This window comes from Lonchura striata, chromosome 5 (genome assembly GCF_050655825.1).
Source record: "Lonchura striata isolate lonStrDom1 chromosome 5, ASM5065582v1, whole genome shotgun sequence".
Lineage (NCBI taxonomy): Eukaryota > Metazoa > Chordata > Aves > Passeriformes > Estrildidae > Lonchura > Lonchura striata.
This window is the reverse complement of record NC_140707.1, coordinates 10,615,855-10,628,639: the sequence shown is the minus strand read 5'-3', so window position 1 is coordinate 10,628,639 and position 12,785 is coordinate 10,615,855. Positions and strand designations below refer to the sequence as shown.

General features: G+C 38.2%; 1 protein-coding gene across 2 annotated transcripts in view; it reads right to left on the bottom strand.

Annotated features, from left to right (window-relative positions):
* The window catches only part of QSER1 (glutamine and serine rich 1), a 41,260-nt gene that overhangs the window by 22,466 nt on the left and 6,009 nt on the right, over positions 1–12,785 (bottom strand). For both annotated transcript variants that reach the window (XM_021527604.4, XM_021527605.4), the window contains exons 2-3: positions 2,360–2,469; positions 982–1,146 (exon numbers count right to left, since the gene is read on the bottom strand). In XM_021527604.4, the coding sequence (XP_021383279.3) occupies positions 982–1,146; positions 2,360–2,469 (275 nt within the window). The remainder of the gene's footprint in view (positions 1–981; positions 1,147–2,359; positions 2,470–12,785) is intronic.

The following is a 12,785-nucleotide window of genomic DNA, read 5'->3' as shown; positions in this document are numbered from 1 at the left end:
ATCTTCATCTGTGCTCCCACATGTCTGCTTTTTGTCAATAGTGAGTTAAAAGCCACAGTATCTATTCTCAACAATTTGTGCAGCTCTTCCCAGTATGCAGCTGCACATTACCCAAATGTCAAAAAAAGGACTGCTCCACTCTTGCTACCTTGTGCCTCCTCCCCAGATCAGAACAGCAATCATACAGCTGCACAGAGACACAGATCAGCCTGCTGATACAGAGGAAAGCCATCCCACCAAAGGACAAAAGCCACTCAAACATTTTCTGCCAGATCAGTGGATAGATCCAATTCACTGCACAGCTGCATAATCACTCCCTAAGATTAACCAGAACTTGAAGCTACCCACAGATGCAACAGCAACACTTATCTTGGTGCAACTGTCTACAGTGAGCTCAAAATCTGCAGTTTCCTGCTCTGCACAGAAGGCTTGACAGATGGGGGAGGTTTGTGGAAGGCAGTCTGTCTGCCAAAAGAGATGGCACGTTTGTTCAGTTGTAAATTAGATCCCTTATTTCTATGTCACATGCACCTCAGGCCTTCTTTTTGAGAACACCTTGCTCATTACTTCTGTGTACAAAGGGGCCAAAGATACCCATAGATTTTAGCACTAATATCACAGAAGAACTACCATGGGAAGCAGAGTTTGAGAGTGAAAGATTGGCTAGGAGGTATAGGTAGTGTGCCTGAAAATGCTTATAGTGTTAGTGAGACTAATTCCAAACAAAGCTGGGGAAATAAATTTAACTCGTCAGACAAATTAATACCCTATCCATCTAAATTCCTTCTAAACAACCAGAACTTCTGCTCATATAAATCTTACACTAACATAATTTAATTGGTTTTGAAATTTTAAATATTGAGATGTAAAAGAGGTAGAAAACATGCAGTCTTTTCAGTTAGTCAGAATATTTTCATTTCAAATCCTCCCAAACATTCAATGTAACAATGACAAAATTTTATTTAAAGAGAAAATGTTCACCTGTCTGCCACGAAGGAGCCCTGAATTGTGGTAAAAGGGTAGATCCTGAAGAGACTGCCTGAGCAGTACGAGACTCAATAGCAGAGAGAAAATTCATAACTGAAGAAGTTTCCTTAGTGTTACCTCCAGCACTGTGCATACTGGTATCAAATATTCCTGAAAGACCTAGATGATAGTGGAGGGAAATGAAACAAAACAGGTAATTCAGATGAACTTCAAAGAAGTAAAGTCAAATAACAAACATATATGTTCATAATTCACAAAAAACCCATCTCATGAAATATTAGCAATGTAAAGGACATTGATTTTTCAGTGTTTAACACAGTGTTATGCAGTATTACAACTATAAATTGAAACTTCAGTATACATTTAAAACCTATTATTAAATGTATGTCAAATATGATGCTTATAACAGTATTTAGGTACACGAGTAAAATGCTTCCCTTATCTGAATCTGAAGATTCACTGTTCTATTTTCACCTGGGTAAACATTCAGAATTCCTCCTGAAACATGTTAACTTTTCTATATCCAGTTTCTCCCTTTTGGGCAGCTTATGGAAGTTTGGATACATCTCTAGGACTGGCACATGAAAAGGGGTTTTGGTTTTCAATAACACCTTCATGTATTTCCCATCGCTCAGACCTTTCCATAGCAGAGGGCTCAATAGGAAGCACTGGTGAGATCCAGAGTTGTGAGTAACAGAGATTATGTCAAGACTGCAATTCCAACCCTCCATCGCCCTGATCAAGGACCTGGCCAGGACATACAAATTCCAGTCAGCACATGAGCTCAAACACTTTTCTTTGAACCTGGTTTGCAAAGTGAGCATGAAGAGGTCAGGCCCCATCTTCAGGGGGGATCCAGAGAGAGGATTTCCTCAGGATCAAAGACTGACCACAATTCAGCTGTAATGCAGCCTAAGCCACTGCTACATTTTAAATGAATTTTAACTTTTCCGCAGCAGGGTCTCACTACACATGGTAGTACCAGCAGCAGCATGCTCCAGTTCACATCAGTTCTGCTGTTTGCTTTAATCTGGAGGAGCTGGCAGCATTTCTGCTACTGGCTTGGAAGCACACAACATTTGCCCTTGTGCATAGACCAAATCCTGAAAAGCTGTATTTGAAAGAAAAAGTGCAGCTTTTTCAAAAAACATATAACCTGCCTTGATATTTTCCTTACTACTTACAACATTTTGATAAAAAGCTAACAGCTTTAACACTCAGTTTTTCTAATACCAGTTGCCACCACTTATATGACAAACTCCCTTTGATTATAAAATTCATTAACTTTAATCTAAATTACGTAACAGTTGGTTTGTTTTTTCTCTCTCCTCTGAAGCTATTTAAGCAGCATTCTCATGACATGGACAGTTACCAGCAGGATGTTGTGTAGGTGAGTATCCAGGAAGCTGATGAGAAGCTGTGTATGTCTGTCTGTGAAGGTCTGTTTCTGAATGTGATGAATGTCCTCCTCCATAGCTTAAACTAAGGAAGAAATTAAATATTATTAACAAAATGTACAGCTATAGGAACAAAGAACAATTATGACATTTCAATGACAAGCCAAAAATTTACAGAAATACAGGAAAACAAAAGCCCAAGATCAGACAGATCTAGTTCTGCTAGAATATCACAAAAAATGTTAAGCAGAAAAAAAAAGTACTACTGAAACCCAAAAAGCCAAAGTGTTTAGAGTGGGGAAAAACCTTACAAAAATCAAAGCTGACCACAGAAAAGTTTATAAAGGACTAGGTCAGAAAGACAGAGTTCAACTGTAAGAAATACTCTGGGCACTTTTTGTAATGTTTTACCGATAGAAAGTCTGCAAAGCAAATAACTATGAATACATGCCCACTTTAACATTTCCATTTTTAATTCCATTAAAACTTACAGGACCTCATTTAATTAAAAGACTGGAATGACTAGGAAGCTGTAGGAGCAATAGTTTTTAAAAAGATTTTGATCCTTTTGGTACAATTTAATAAAACTGACAGTGAAATCAGTGACAAATCCATCTTCAGATCTCCTAGCATTAAATGCAAGTTAATGATTCACAGCTTTTATTTAACATTTTTAAGTGCGTCACTTAAATTAACATGATGTTTCAATCAGGCTTAATGGAAGCACACATAAAATATATATTGTCTGCGTACATGCAAAACCAATAATGCAGAAAATAAATAAATGCAATCTAAACACCAAGCAACCTTAGGAACTTGCCAAAAGCCCTAATGATTTCCAGTTTAAAAAGCAGAAAACAGAAGGGGAAGCAAAACAAAATCCCAAAACTGTCAAGCTTCCCCAGACTCAGTTTCGCATACCACCTGTCAAATGGAAGAAAATGAAGGCCAGCATGACCAAGTAACCATTCACCTTCTTCTTTTCTTGTTTTTGGACACTAAGTTTAGTATAGGTAGCAGCTATTTAGTCCAGTGCACATGTGAGACTGCTTTAATTTCAAAATTCAAGTGTAAACAAATGCCAAAACAACCCAAACAAGGAAACCCACAGCCCTCCCTGCTGCCTGCCCTTATCTTTTATCCCCAGGGATGAGGGGCAGGCACTCTGCATCAGGAAAAATTAAACTCTCCATGCCAGGAATCATGACATCATGGGAAAATTTCATAGAAGATACCAAATAATATAAAAACTGGCAACATTTCTGGGGTTACTTCATTTCCATTGAGACATGAGAGGAGCCAGATGAGCCTCTTAGAGCATTGGGACCTGCACACACCATGAACCAGCAAGAGCCTGTCTATGCAGGACTTTCCTGCCTGAGATGTACTATCAGGGGGATGCATTTTCCACTTCAGCAATGCTCCACAGTCAGCATGCCAGGCTACTGCACAAGCATAAAGAATGAACCAAAATCCTTTGAAAAAACAAAAAATCTCAGCTACTGCTCTTCTCAGTTGTGCTCATTGGCTAGCACTTTAACACCTTTCACAGCAGTAAATGCAATTTAGAGGATTGCCAAACCTAAATTCAGAGTCAGCAGATCCCCGTGCTTATGCTGTAGAGGACAGATCTTTGTGCAGTTCAACACTATGCAACAGCAACTGATTTCTATTATATGCTGACTGAAATCTAAATATTTGCATCACTGCTATGGACAACTGGCAGACAATTGCATGACACTGTAGATTATTTTTTTATTTATAGCATTAAACAATTTGTATTATTTCCAGACCAAAAAAAAATTGCAACAGTGTTCTGCACATAAAACATCATGCAAGTAATAAAGCCAACTGAAGTACAAGTATTTTCACAAGAAAAATTTTAAAGTTTAGGTGGTTTGAAGTTTTCGAATAAACTTGCATAGCTGGGGAAAAAAACCCCAAACACAGAACTTGAGAGACATGAAGCTTTCTTCAGGTCTTTTTAATAAATAAAAAGCACTACACGAGAAAAGTTTCTAAAATGAAGTATGGCAGCCCACACACAGTCTGCAAGAATCATCTTCACTCAAAAATGCTGAGCTTATGGAAACTTTCTTGCAACAGCAGTAGGTAGTATTTAGGTTTTCTTGCAAGTTTACTTAAAGCTTGTACCTATATAAAAGTATGTGATGCTGACTTCTCTTTCATATATGTTTTAAAGGCAAACTCTAAAGTCCTACAGCAGCACAGCTCCCTTTTTCCATTCTGTAGTTTCAGGTACAGAGAGGCACCCTGGTGGTGTTCCAGGCAATTGGGGCTACACTTAGCAGCAAAAACTCTTCCAGAGACCCCAAACCCAGTACAGTATATCAAGCAATATAACTTCATTCCTCCTCTTAATTGTAAAAGGTCATCACCCAAAAGGGGATGAACTTTAATTAATCACCTGAAAATTAAAAAATTTGTTGTGAGGGTTTTTTGTTTGTTTTTGCTTTTGTTGTTTGTTTTATTTTAAATTTCTATTTATTCCAGTTGTTCGGTGAAGATTGTGATTAATTTCCCCTCTCTTCACTCCTCTACAATAAACAACTTTTTTTGTAAAGGGCAGGTACAGTGCACACAAATACCACAAGACAGCGTAACACACACAAGCCCGCAGACCAAAGGCAGAATCCTCTGGAAGATAAAAGTAACTTGTAAAACAAACTTGGACAAAGACTTTGTAACAAGGAGGGTGCTAGAATTAGCACTGAGATACAAAATAATCCCTAGACTTCAGCACTCAGAAACACTGTGAAATTACTAGAACCTCAGAATTCTAGTAATGCTGGGCATGGTAGAACACTCTAAGTATAGGATGGTGCTTTTTTTTTTATACAAACTCCCAGCTCATAGTTAACGCAACCGCAACCTCAAAAATGAATCTGTCTTTCAATAAAGAACATGGTATTTATCTGAACAGTTAATTGTTTATTGTATAATTACTGCTTGCTGGAATGTAGATTCTTATCTCAAAAAGCCTTACATATATGTCTTCAGTTTACATAAGCTTATCCTAAACAAGCACGGCAATCGGAGAGATTACTGCCTTAAGGTTTCTTTTTATAAAATTTAACTTTCAAACAGATGAATTGACACAGCATGTAATTCTTATATCAAAAATACACCCAGCACGGCAAACACCCTTATGGCTACCAAGCTCTGCATGCTCTTGTTTGGAAGTTTGTTACAATTGTGCAAGTTCCTGCTTGTACTGAAATGTCAGATTCACAGTACTCTGTGCTTTGTTATGTATGCACTGCTCCAAAAGCACTTGCCCCTTATCACCGATTATCACAGTGATTTCCCACTTCCACTGTCATAGTGAACTGCACAATGGAGTGATCACTGCTAGGAAATAATATTAATTGGACACACAAACTTGGAAAATAGTTCCCCCTGAAGTATTTTTCATTGAAAAGATAAATATTACTCTAAAAAGAAATGTAAGAGATACACTGTAAAGAGTTATCATGATTTGTCATTGCTGTAAGAATGCAATCAAAAAATGTGTATGACAATGGAAGTGAAATGACTCAAGTATTAATCTGGTTTTTTCAGGTATATCAGCTGGCTAATAGAAGGTTTTTACCTCTCCAGTAAAATTTCTGGAAGAAAACAGTCATTGCACTTCATTGTTACTAAACCCTCAACCTTGATTTACCAGTCCTTTCCGTTAGCCCACATTAAATCTGTCAGGAAGGGACCCTTCACACATCTGTTTGCATTGCTATTCTCACAATCATTTATTTTCAAAGCATTCTTCGATCCAATAGTTTCATAGAAATTCAGGTCTCCATCTGCAAAAGGTTATCAAGTCCCATTGCACTCACCACCCTCCTCACTTGCCAAGACAGTTATCAAGTTTATGCTTCACACAAGTGAAGGATGCATTTTCCATCTTCAAACTCAGACGGAAGTATCATTTTTACATGGAAGCAAAATTTAGCTGCAATAAACACTGGACATACAAGTAAGTATTTCTCTTTTACTTTCTTCAAATAACCTCGCTCTCTGAGGCATCCATACAGAATAAAAACAGAAACAGAAAATAAGCACTTAACAGAAGTATCTTTGTCCCCTTTCTATGAAATTATACTCCTTTTACTAAGTATTAAGTAAATTTTTTCTTCTTTCTACTTTATTTTCTAGGTACATCCCCATTACAGCTTAGCAATTTTTAAGGGTTTTGACTGATTATTTTGCATTTGGTGTTTTCTGGGAGGGGTTGTCTGGGTTATGTTTGGTTTAGTAACAGCAATCATTCAAGTACTAGGGAAATTCACAATGCTTACATGGAAAGCAGATTAGAACTCTTCAGGGTGCAATCCCTTGTTCTTGGGCAATTGTACCTCCTGCCTCTCACATAAAGGAAAATTGCTCCAGAAACTCCCAGATTAAATCCCAGAGCACTACCAAAGCACTCAAATGGTGCAGGCTGTGCTCCAAGTGAACCTTGGATACCTACAAGACAAGTGGGTGCACAGGGACTCCTGGCTCCAGGAGATCCCAGAGGTGCTCCCAGCACCCTGCAAATGGAACTCAGTGCCCCAAAACTGAGGCTGACAAATCTGAGACCAAAACAACCGAGCCCAAACAACAAAAGCCAACAACCCAGCATGCACACAAGGCATCAGATTTGAGGCAGGCCAGGAAATTTGATCTCATTTGTGTCTGCCCGTTCTGCCTTACTGGAAACAAGAGCTCCTCTGAGAAGATGGCTCAGCACAGCCCCCTTCTAATTAAATCACCACAAAGGAGATTAAAAAGAGAAGTGATAGCCTCATGCTGGCAAGAAAATACCTTTACAATCACACTTTGCATTTTATCTTACCTGAGATATTCGTGAAATAGGGGAAATAGTACTGCCATTTCCCTCTCTATCCCAAAGATCAGACACTTGGCAAAGGAGTCTCCAACCAGCAACTCAGCTGGGCTATAGCAAATTCCACTCAGAGACAGAAAGCAAAGCCATAAAACTGACAAATGCACTTCTAAATATTAAAAATGTCATCCAAAATAAGATACAGGTACTGAAATATAAATGTCATCCAAAATAAGATACAGAAACTGACACTCAGCTTACATCTCTTTTTGTCCACTGAACTTGATTTTAGACATGTAAAATGCAGTTTCTTACTGCTGGCAAGTACATAGTTAGTATTGCTTTAATATTAGATACACTGTTTATTACTTTCTTAAATACTTCTTTGTTATTTTGCCTTTACTCAGACATCTCCTGAAGAAAGAATGGAAGAGTTTACTTGAAAACTTCACTGAATTCAACACAGATTAAATGGAGGATAGATGGCCCTTCAGCTGCTCATTGTAACAGCAAGAGTTCCCTGTTTGCTACAGTCAAACTAGAATGTAATTCAGCACCCAGGGGTTACCTGCAGCTCAGAATAAAATTAAAATTTAAAAGCAATGTTACAGGCCCATTACTTCAATCCAGAAAGAGGTTTAATCTTGTATTTTAAAAAAGCCATGACCCTAAGAAGCAGAGGAGGGAGTCACCCAGGAAAAAAGTTGCTACTTAAATGAGCTCAATACCATTAGTAACAGCAAGTCACTCCTGTCCAACACACTTACGGAAGTTTAAAAGCAGAGAAAACCCTTAAAAACAACAGAAAACAGAAACTGAGAATGCTTCAATAATTAATTCCAATGGAAAACAAATGCCTTCTCAGTCCAGAAACTCATTTCACTGCAAAATATTTTTTTTAATGCATACGTATGTAATTTTTCACTTATATTTCCCAGCCACAGACATACTGGAGGGAGGGGGAAGACAGTGCAAGCACAAATTTGGGTTGAAGCCTGAAAATGCTGGCAGGTTCAAGAAAAATAGGAAGCCAGCCTACTCCCTGCACCTAATTCTTTTGATCCTCGCATTAGATTATACAAGACAAGACAAACCTTAACATCATATTTGCACAAAGAGAAAAAATATTTAACAATCCAGAACAGTTGCAGTGTCCATGTGTCCTGGGGTGACTTCATGGTGCTGCATTGTATCCCCATTTGTTTGTTTAGCCTAGAAATCAGTTTTGTGCCTTTAAACCTAGATCTGAGAGTGAAGGAGTAGAGAAGAAAAATGGGTGGAATTTTTTTGCAGCTGTATTTAAAAACAGAGATCATCTGTACACAGATATGTTTGCCCCACACTATAAGAAACAAAAGAAAAAAATGCTACTTGAAAAATAAAGTTCACCACTGAAAAATCAAAAGAAATAATCTCTTAAACTAATACCTCAAGGTATATAATGCATTCTTTAAAGAACAGCATACATCTTTAGCATTTGCCTAGTATGTTCTTCTATTATAGCAAGAAAAAATAGGTACCAATATTTTTAAGTACTATTAACATTGTTCTTCAAGATAGATGACTTTTGGAAAGATGGAAAACACAGAATCAGACTCCAGTACTGAGGTAAGTCAGTAAAGCACAGAGGAGCAGCATTTTACTGACAAGCTCCACTGTCTGCTGGTTATGGCACATTCTCCCTTTCAATGCAATTACACACTACATATCCAGTGTAGAATATATCCTATCCTAACACACCAAAGGCGATCACCCTCCACTCTTTCATTAAAAATGAAGACATAATGGTAATTTCTCCCTTCAATTCAAAGGCAGAGCCACCAAGAGCATGGCTGAGCCTGCCACAATGTGGGCCAAGGATTGCCTGGAGGTCCTTGTGAGAGGAAACTCTCATTACTTCCTCACTTTCTAGGAGTAGAGATAAGGAGCTTCTAAGAAATAGATTTTAAGGTAGAAAATTACATGCAGGGAGCTGCCTCAATAAGCAAAAGTTCATGCTGTTCCTGTGATTCTTCACCTGAATATATATCACATCTTAAGGGAATAAAGAGATTTTATGACACAAAAGGTCCATCTCCCTTTTATTCCCATGTTAATGTGTCTGAACTCCTTATGCTTGATCCTTTTAAAAATGAAAAACAGGAAAGCCAAAATAGTCTTCCTGGGACTTCAATACCCGAGTGCAAGTGCTGGCTTGTCTGATTAAGTAACCTGCGGAGTTCTTAACAACAAAGACAATATAATTCCGTTTTCAAAAATCAGTTAAAACTCTGCTGCAAAAATACATACATGAAAACTAATATTCAGATAAAAATGAGCCATTTATAAACTACAACTTCAGTTACGACTAATGGACTGGATTAATTACTTTATGTCATTTTTTAATGCATGCAACCTAAATCAGCTTTCCTCATAAGGTTATTTATGGTAGAAATGCAGTACATATAACAAAACTTTTTTTTTTAATCAGAACTGGTAAATTTGGAACCGCTTCTCTTGCTTAACCACAACAGAAACTTTGCACCTTACAAATGTCAGTCTGGAGCTCCTGATGCATGTTTTAAGATTTCAAGGTCTGGAAAGAAGCTTTCAGTGCTCTCTGCTCTGAATATTCAAGACTAACTTTGATGTCCTTATTAAGACAGTATCATTTAAACAGACAGTAACACATTCCTCCCAATTTGCATTATAATACAGTGTCAGAAATAATTTTAAGACATTTGTTTGCCAAGCAGTGTTTTGGGGATTCATACATCTTCCCTGACAGCTTCTACTCTATCACTGCCTGCAGAAACAGGAATACCATTATGGTCTGTGTAGCTTCCACCACTCTAAGATCTGCAATCTTATTTTCTTCCTTTTGAGACACTGGATTATTTTGTCACTACATTTATTTATCTTCTTCTCTTATCTTCTGTCTATGAAAGAACTTTTGCTTTACCCAGCCCAAAGAGAATAGCTGCGATTTTTAAAAATTATAAATACTTCTCTCCTAGAGTTTTACTTACAATTTCAGAAGATTTTTGTAACAGACAGCAATGGAAATCTAACACTTTTTCTCTGGTATGTGATGCTATTCTGTTGTCAAAAGTGTACTTGGGGCATATTCAAAACTCTTCTCTAGATCATTCCAGTATTAATGGCTGAACACACAGCATAATCTTCTATTACAGCTGAGCTACACACAAAAAGATTCCATTACTTTTAATAACAAAATTTTATTTTCAAATATAAAAATCAGCAGAGCATTATCTCAAGATGTGGGTTAGCCACATCAGAGCCTTAATAAAATTACAATTAATTTTACCTATTGAAATGCTTTTCAACCCTCATCTTCCCACAGTTATTACAGCATTGGATTTTGTGGCAAGCTTGAGCCTTACCTTTAGGGTACGGCAGGAATACTTGATATCCCATTTCTTAACAAGCCCTTTATTTTCCATTTATATGAAAAGGATGATGCTGAAGCTGAGGTTTTCATCACAGAAAGAGGTAAAAGAAGTGCAAATACATGTGTGCTGTACACTGACAGAACCATCTTATGCTGTCAGTGGGCTCCTCTCATTAACAAACCCTGAAGCACTTTCCAGTTCCATAGCCCATGGAATACCTTGTGCTTCAGTCTAGGGAAACCCAGGCACAAGGAAAGACCCTCTCTGATTTACAGCCCTCACCACCGAGACTCCGGTACTAAAATAAGACAGTTTCTCCAGGTTTTGTGAAGTTAAAATGCACCCCTGTGAAGAGCAGTGGTCTCATGGCCCACAACCATGGCACCTACTCAGTGACCACATCTGAGATCACACATCCTGCCACCCTACAGCCAAAAATTCAGGGCCATTAGATGGGCTCTAAGCCTCCCAGCACGTCCACATGTCCAGCACAGTGTTTTCCACATCCCACAACACACTACAAGGGCTAAGCAGCTTATACGAGCTACTTTAGATTCAAAACAAGAGGTATCCCTATGACTAACACCACTGCCATCCCAATTTAGGAGGTGTGCCCAGGAAAGATCTAACACATTAACAACACAGTTCATCATAAAACACAGCAGCAAAGAGTCCTTTACATTAAAGAAAGCACCATAGGGTGTTATTAACCAAGTTTAAAAGGAAAATTAGCTTAGTTCTTGAATTTAGCTCTTATACCTCTTCACAAATGCTCTTCTCATCCTAAAACAGGCTTAAATTTCCATTTTTAACCTTGCAAAGTGGACCCTGGCCATCATTTCATTTGTCACAAGTCACTGTTCAGCTGAAAACATCAGATGAAACCAGTTGCTTGTGAATGCTTCAACCAGAATTGTGCATTGTTCAAAACTGTAGAAATACAGTTACAGCTATATGGCATTTATGCTGAGACGGCAAAAACTACACTATATTAAACAAATTCCTTGAATATGTCCCTGATACCAATTTGAGCTTTCATGATGATCATGTCTAAACAAAACCAAGTATTAATCAAGATAGAAATATCATACACACATGAACTAAAAAAAAATGCTTTAATTGGTGAAAAATACATTCTCTTAAAAATAATAACAAAAGGGAGTTTTTTAATGGGAAAAGACAAAAATCCCATCTCTCTCCAGTGGTGCTGACTATCAGCAAACTCCAGCTCACCAGTGCCAGCAGCTGAAGGTGGTTAACACATGGCTGTGTTCAGAGTAGGGAGGAGTTGGCTTTCTACAATCACTCTTTGCACAGCAAATGAACTAATGTTCAGATTCAAGAAAAACTTATTAGAAATCCTGTTCTTGGCAGACTCGGCAGAACATAATGAAATCGGACGAGCATCGGGACTGAAGGATTATTCGCTGTCTAGCACTGGAATTTTTGACACGAAGACGAGAGAAAGTAAACAGGATGTGGTGTGAAACACCAAGCTGCCATATTTCTGAGAGGGATTTCCTGGTCAGGAAAAAGGGCAGCTTGGAAGGTGCAGCATAGGCTGGTACATTCAGCATGGCCCAGGGTGTGACCCTTTGTCTGGCACGTTCTGGATGACCAAAAGCTCTCAGAAGAGCTTGCCAGACATCTGGAATGCTAGACAAAGGACTGGAGCCCTCCAACTCTTCTCAGCTGAAAAAGGAGGGAAATCTCCAATGAAATCTAGCTGTATGACTGTCCCAAGTATAACTCCTGCAGGAGTATTAAGGAATAAGTGCTCCTTAGTATCCTGCTGTGTAAACACTATTACTCTAAGATAAGGATGCCTAAGGGTGCCTTCTTCCTGCTGAGCATAATTAGTTGCACTTTTCCAAGTCCTAAGCAAGCAACACAGGTAGGCATGTAGAAGGAAGATGAAAAACAAGAAAAGCAATATGGGAAAATAAAAGCATGCCTAAACATATGTATGTTATTGCTGAACTGTTTTGGAATAAGCAACTTTTGAGTGTGCAGAAATCCAGGAATAAGAGCTCCTTGCCCCTTTTTGTAGCCCATCATCAGAGAGGTTCTGAGGAGGCCCTAATGAATCTCAGTATCCACTTAGCCCCAAGTCTGTCCAGGGCAATGAAACAAAAGAAGCCATGTAACAATGACAGAATGGCA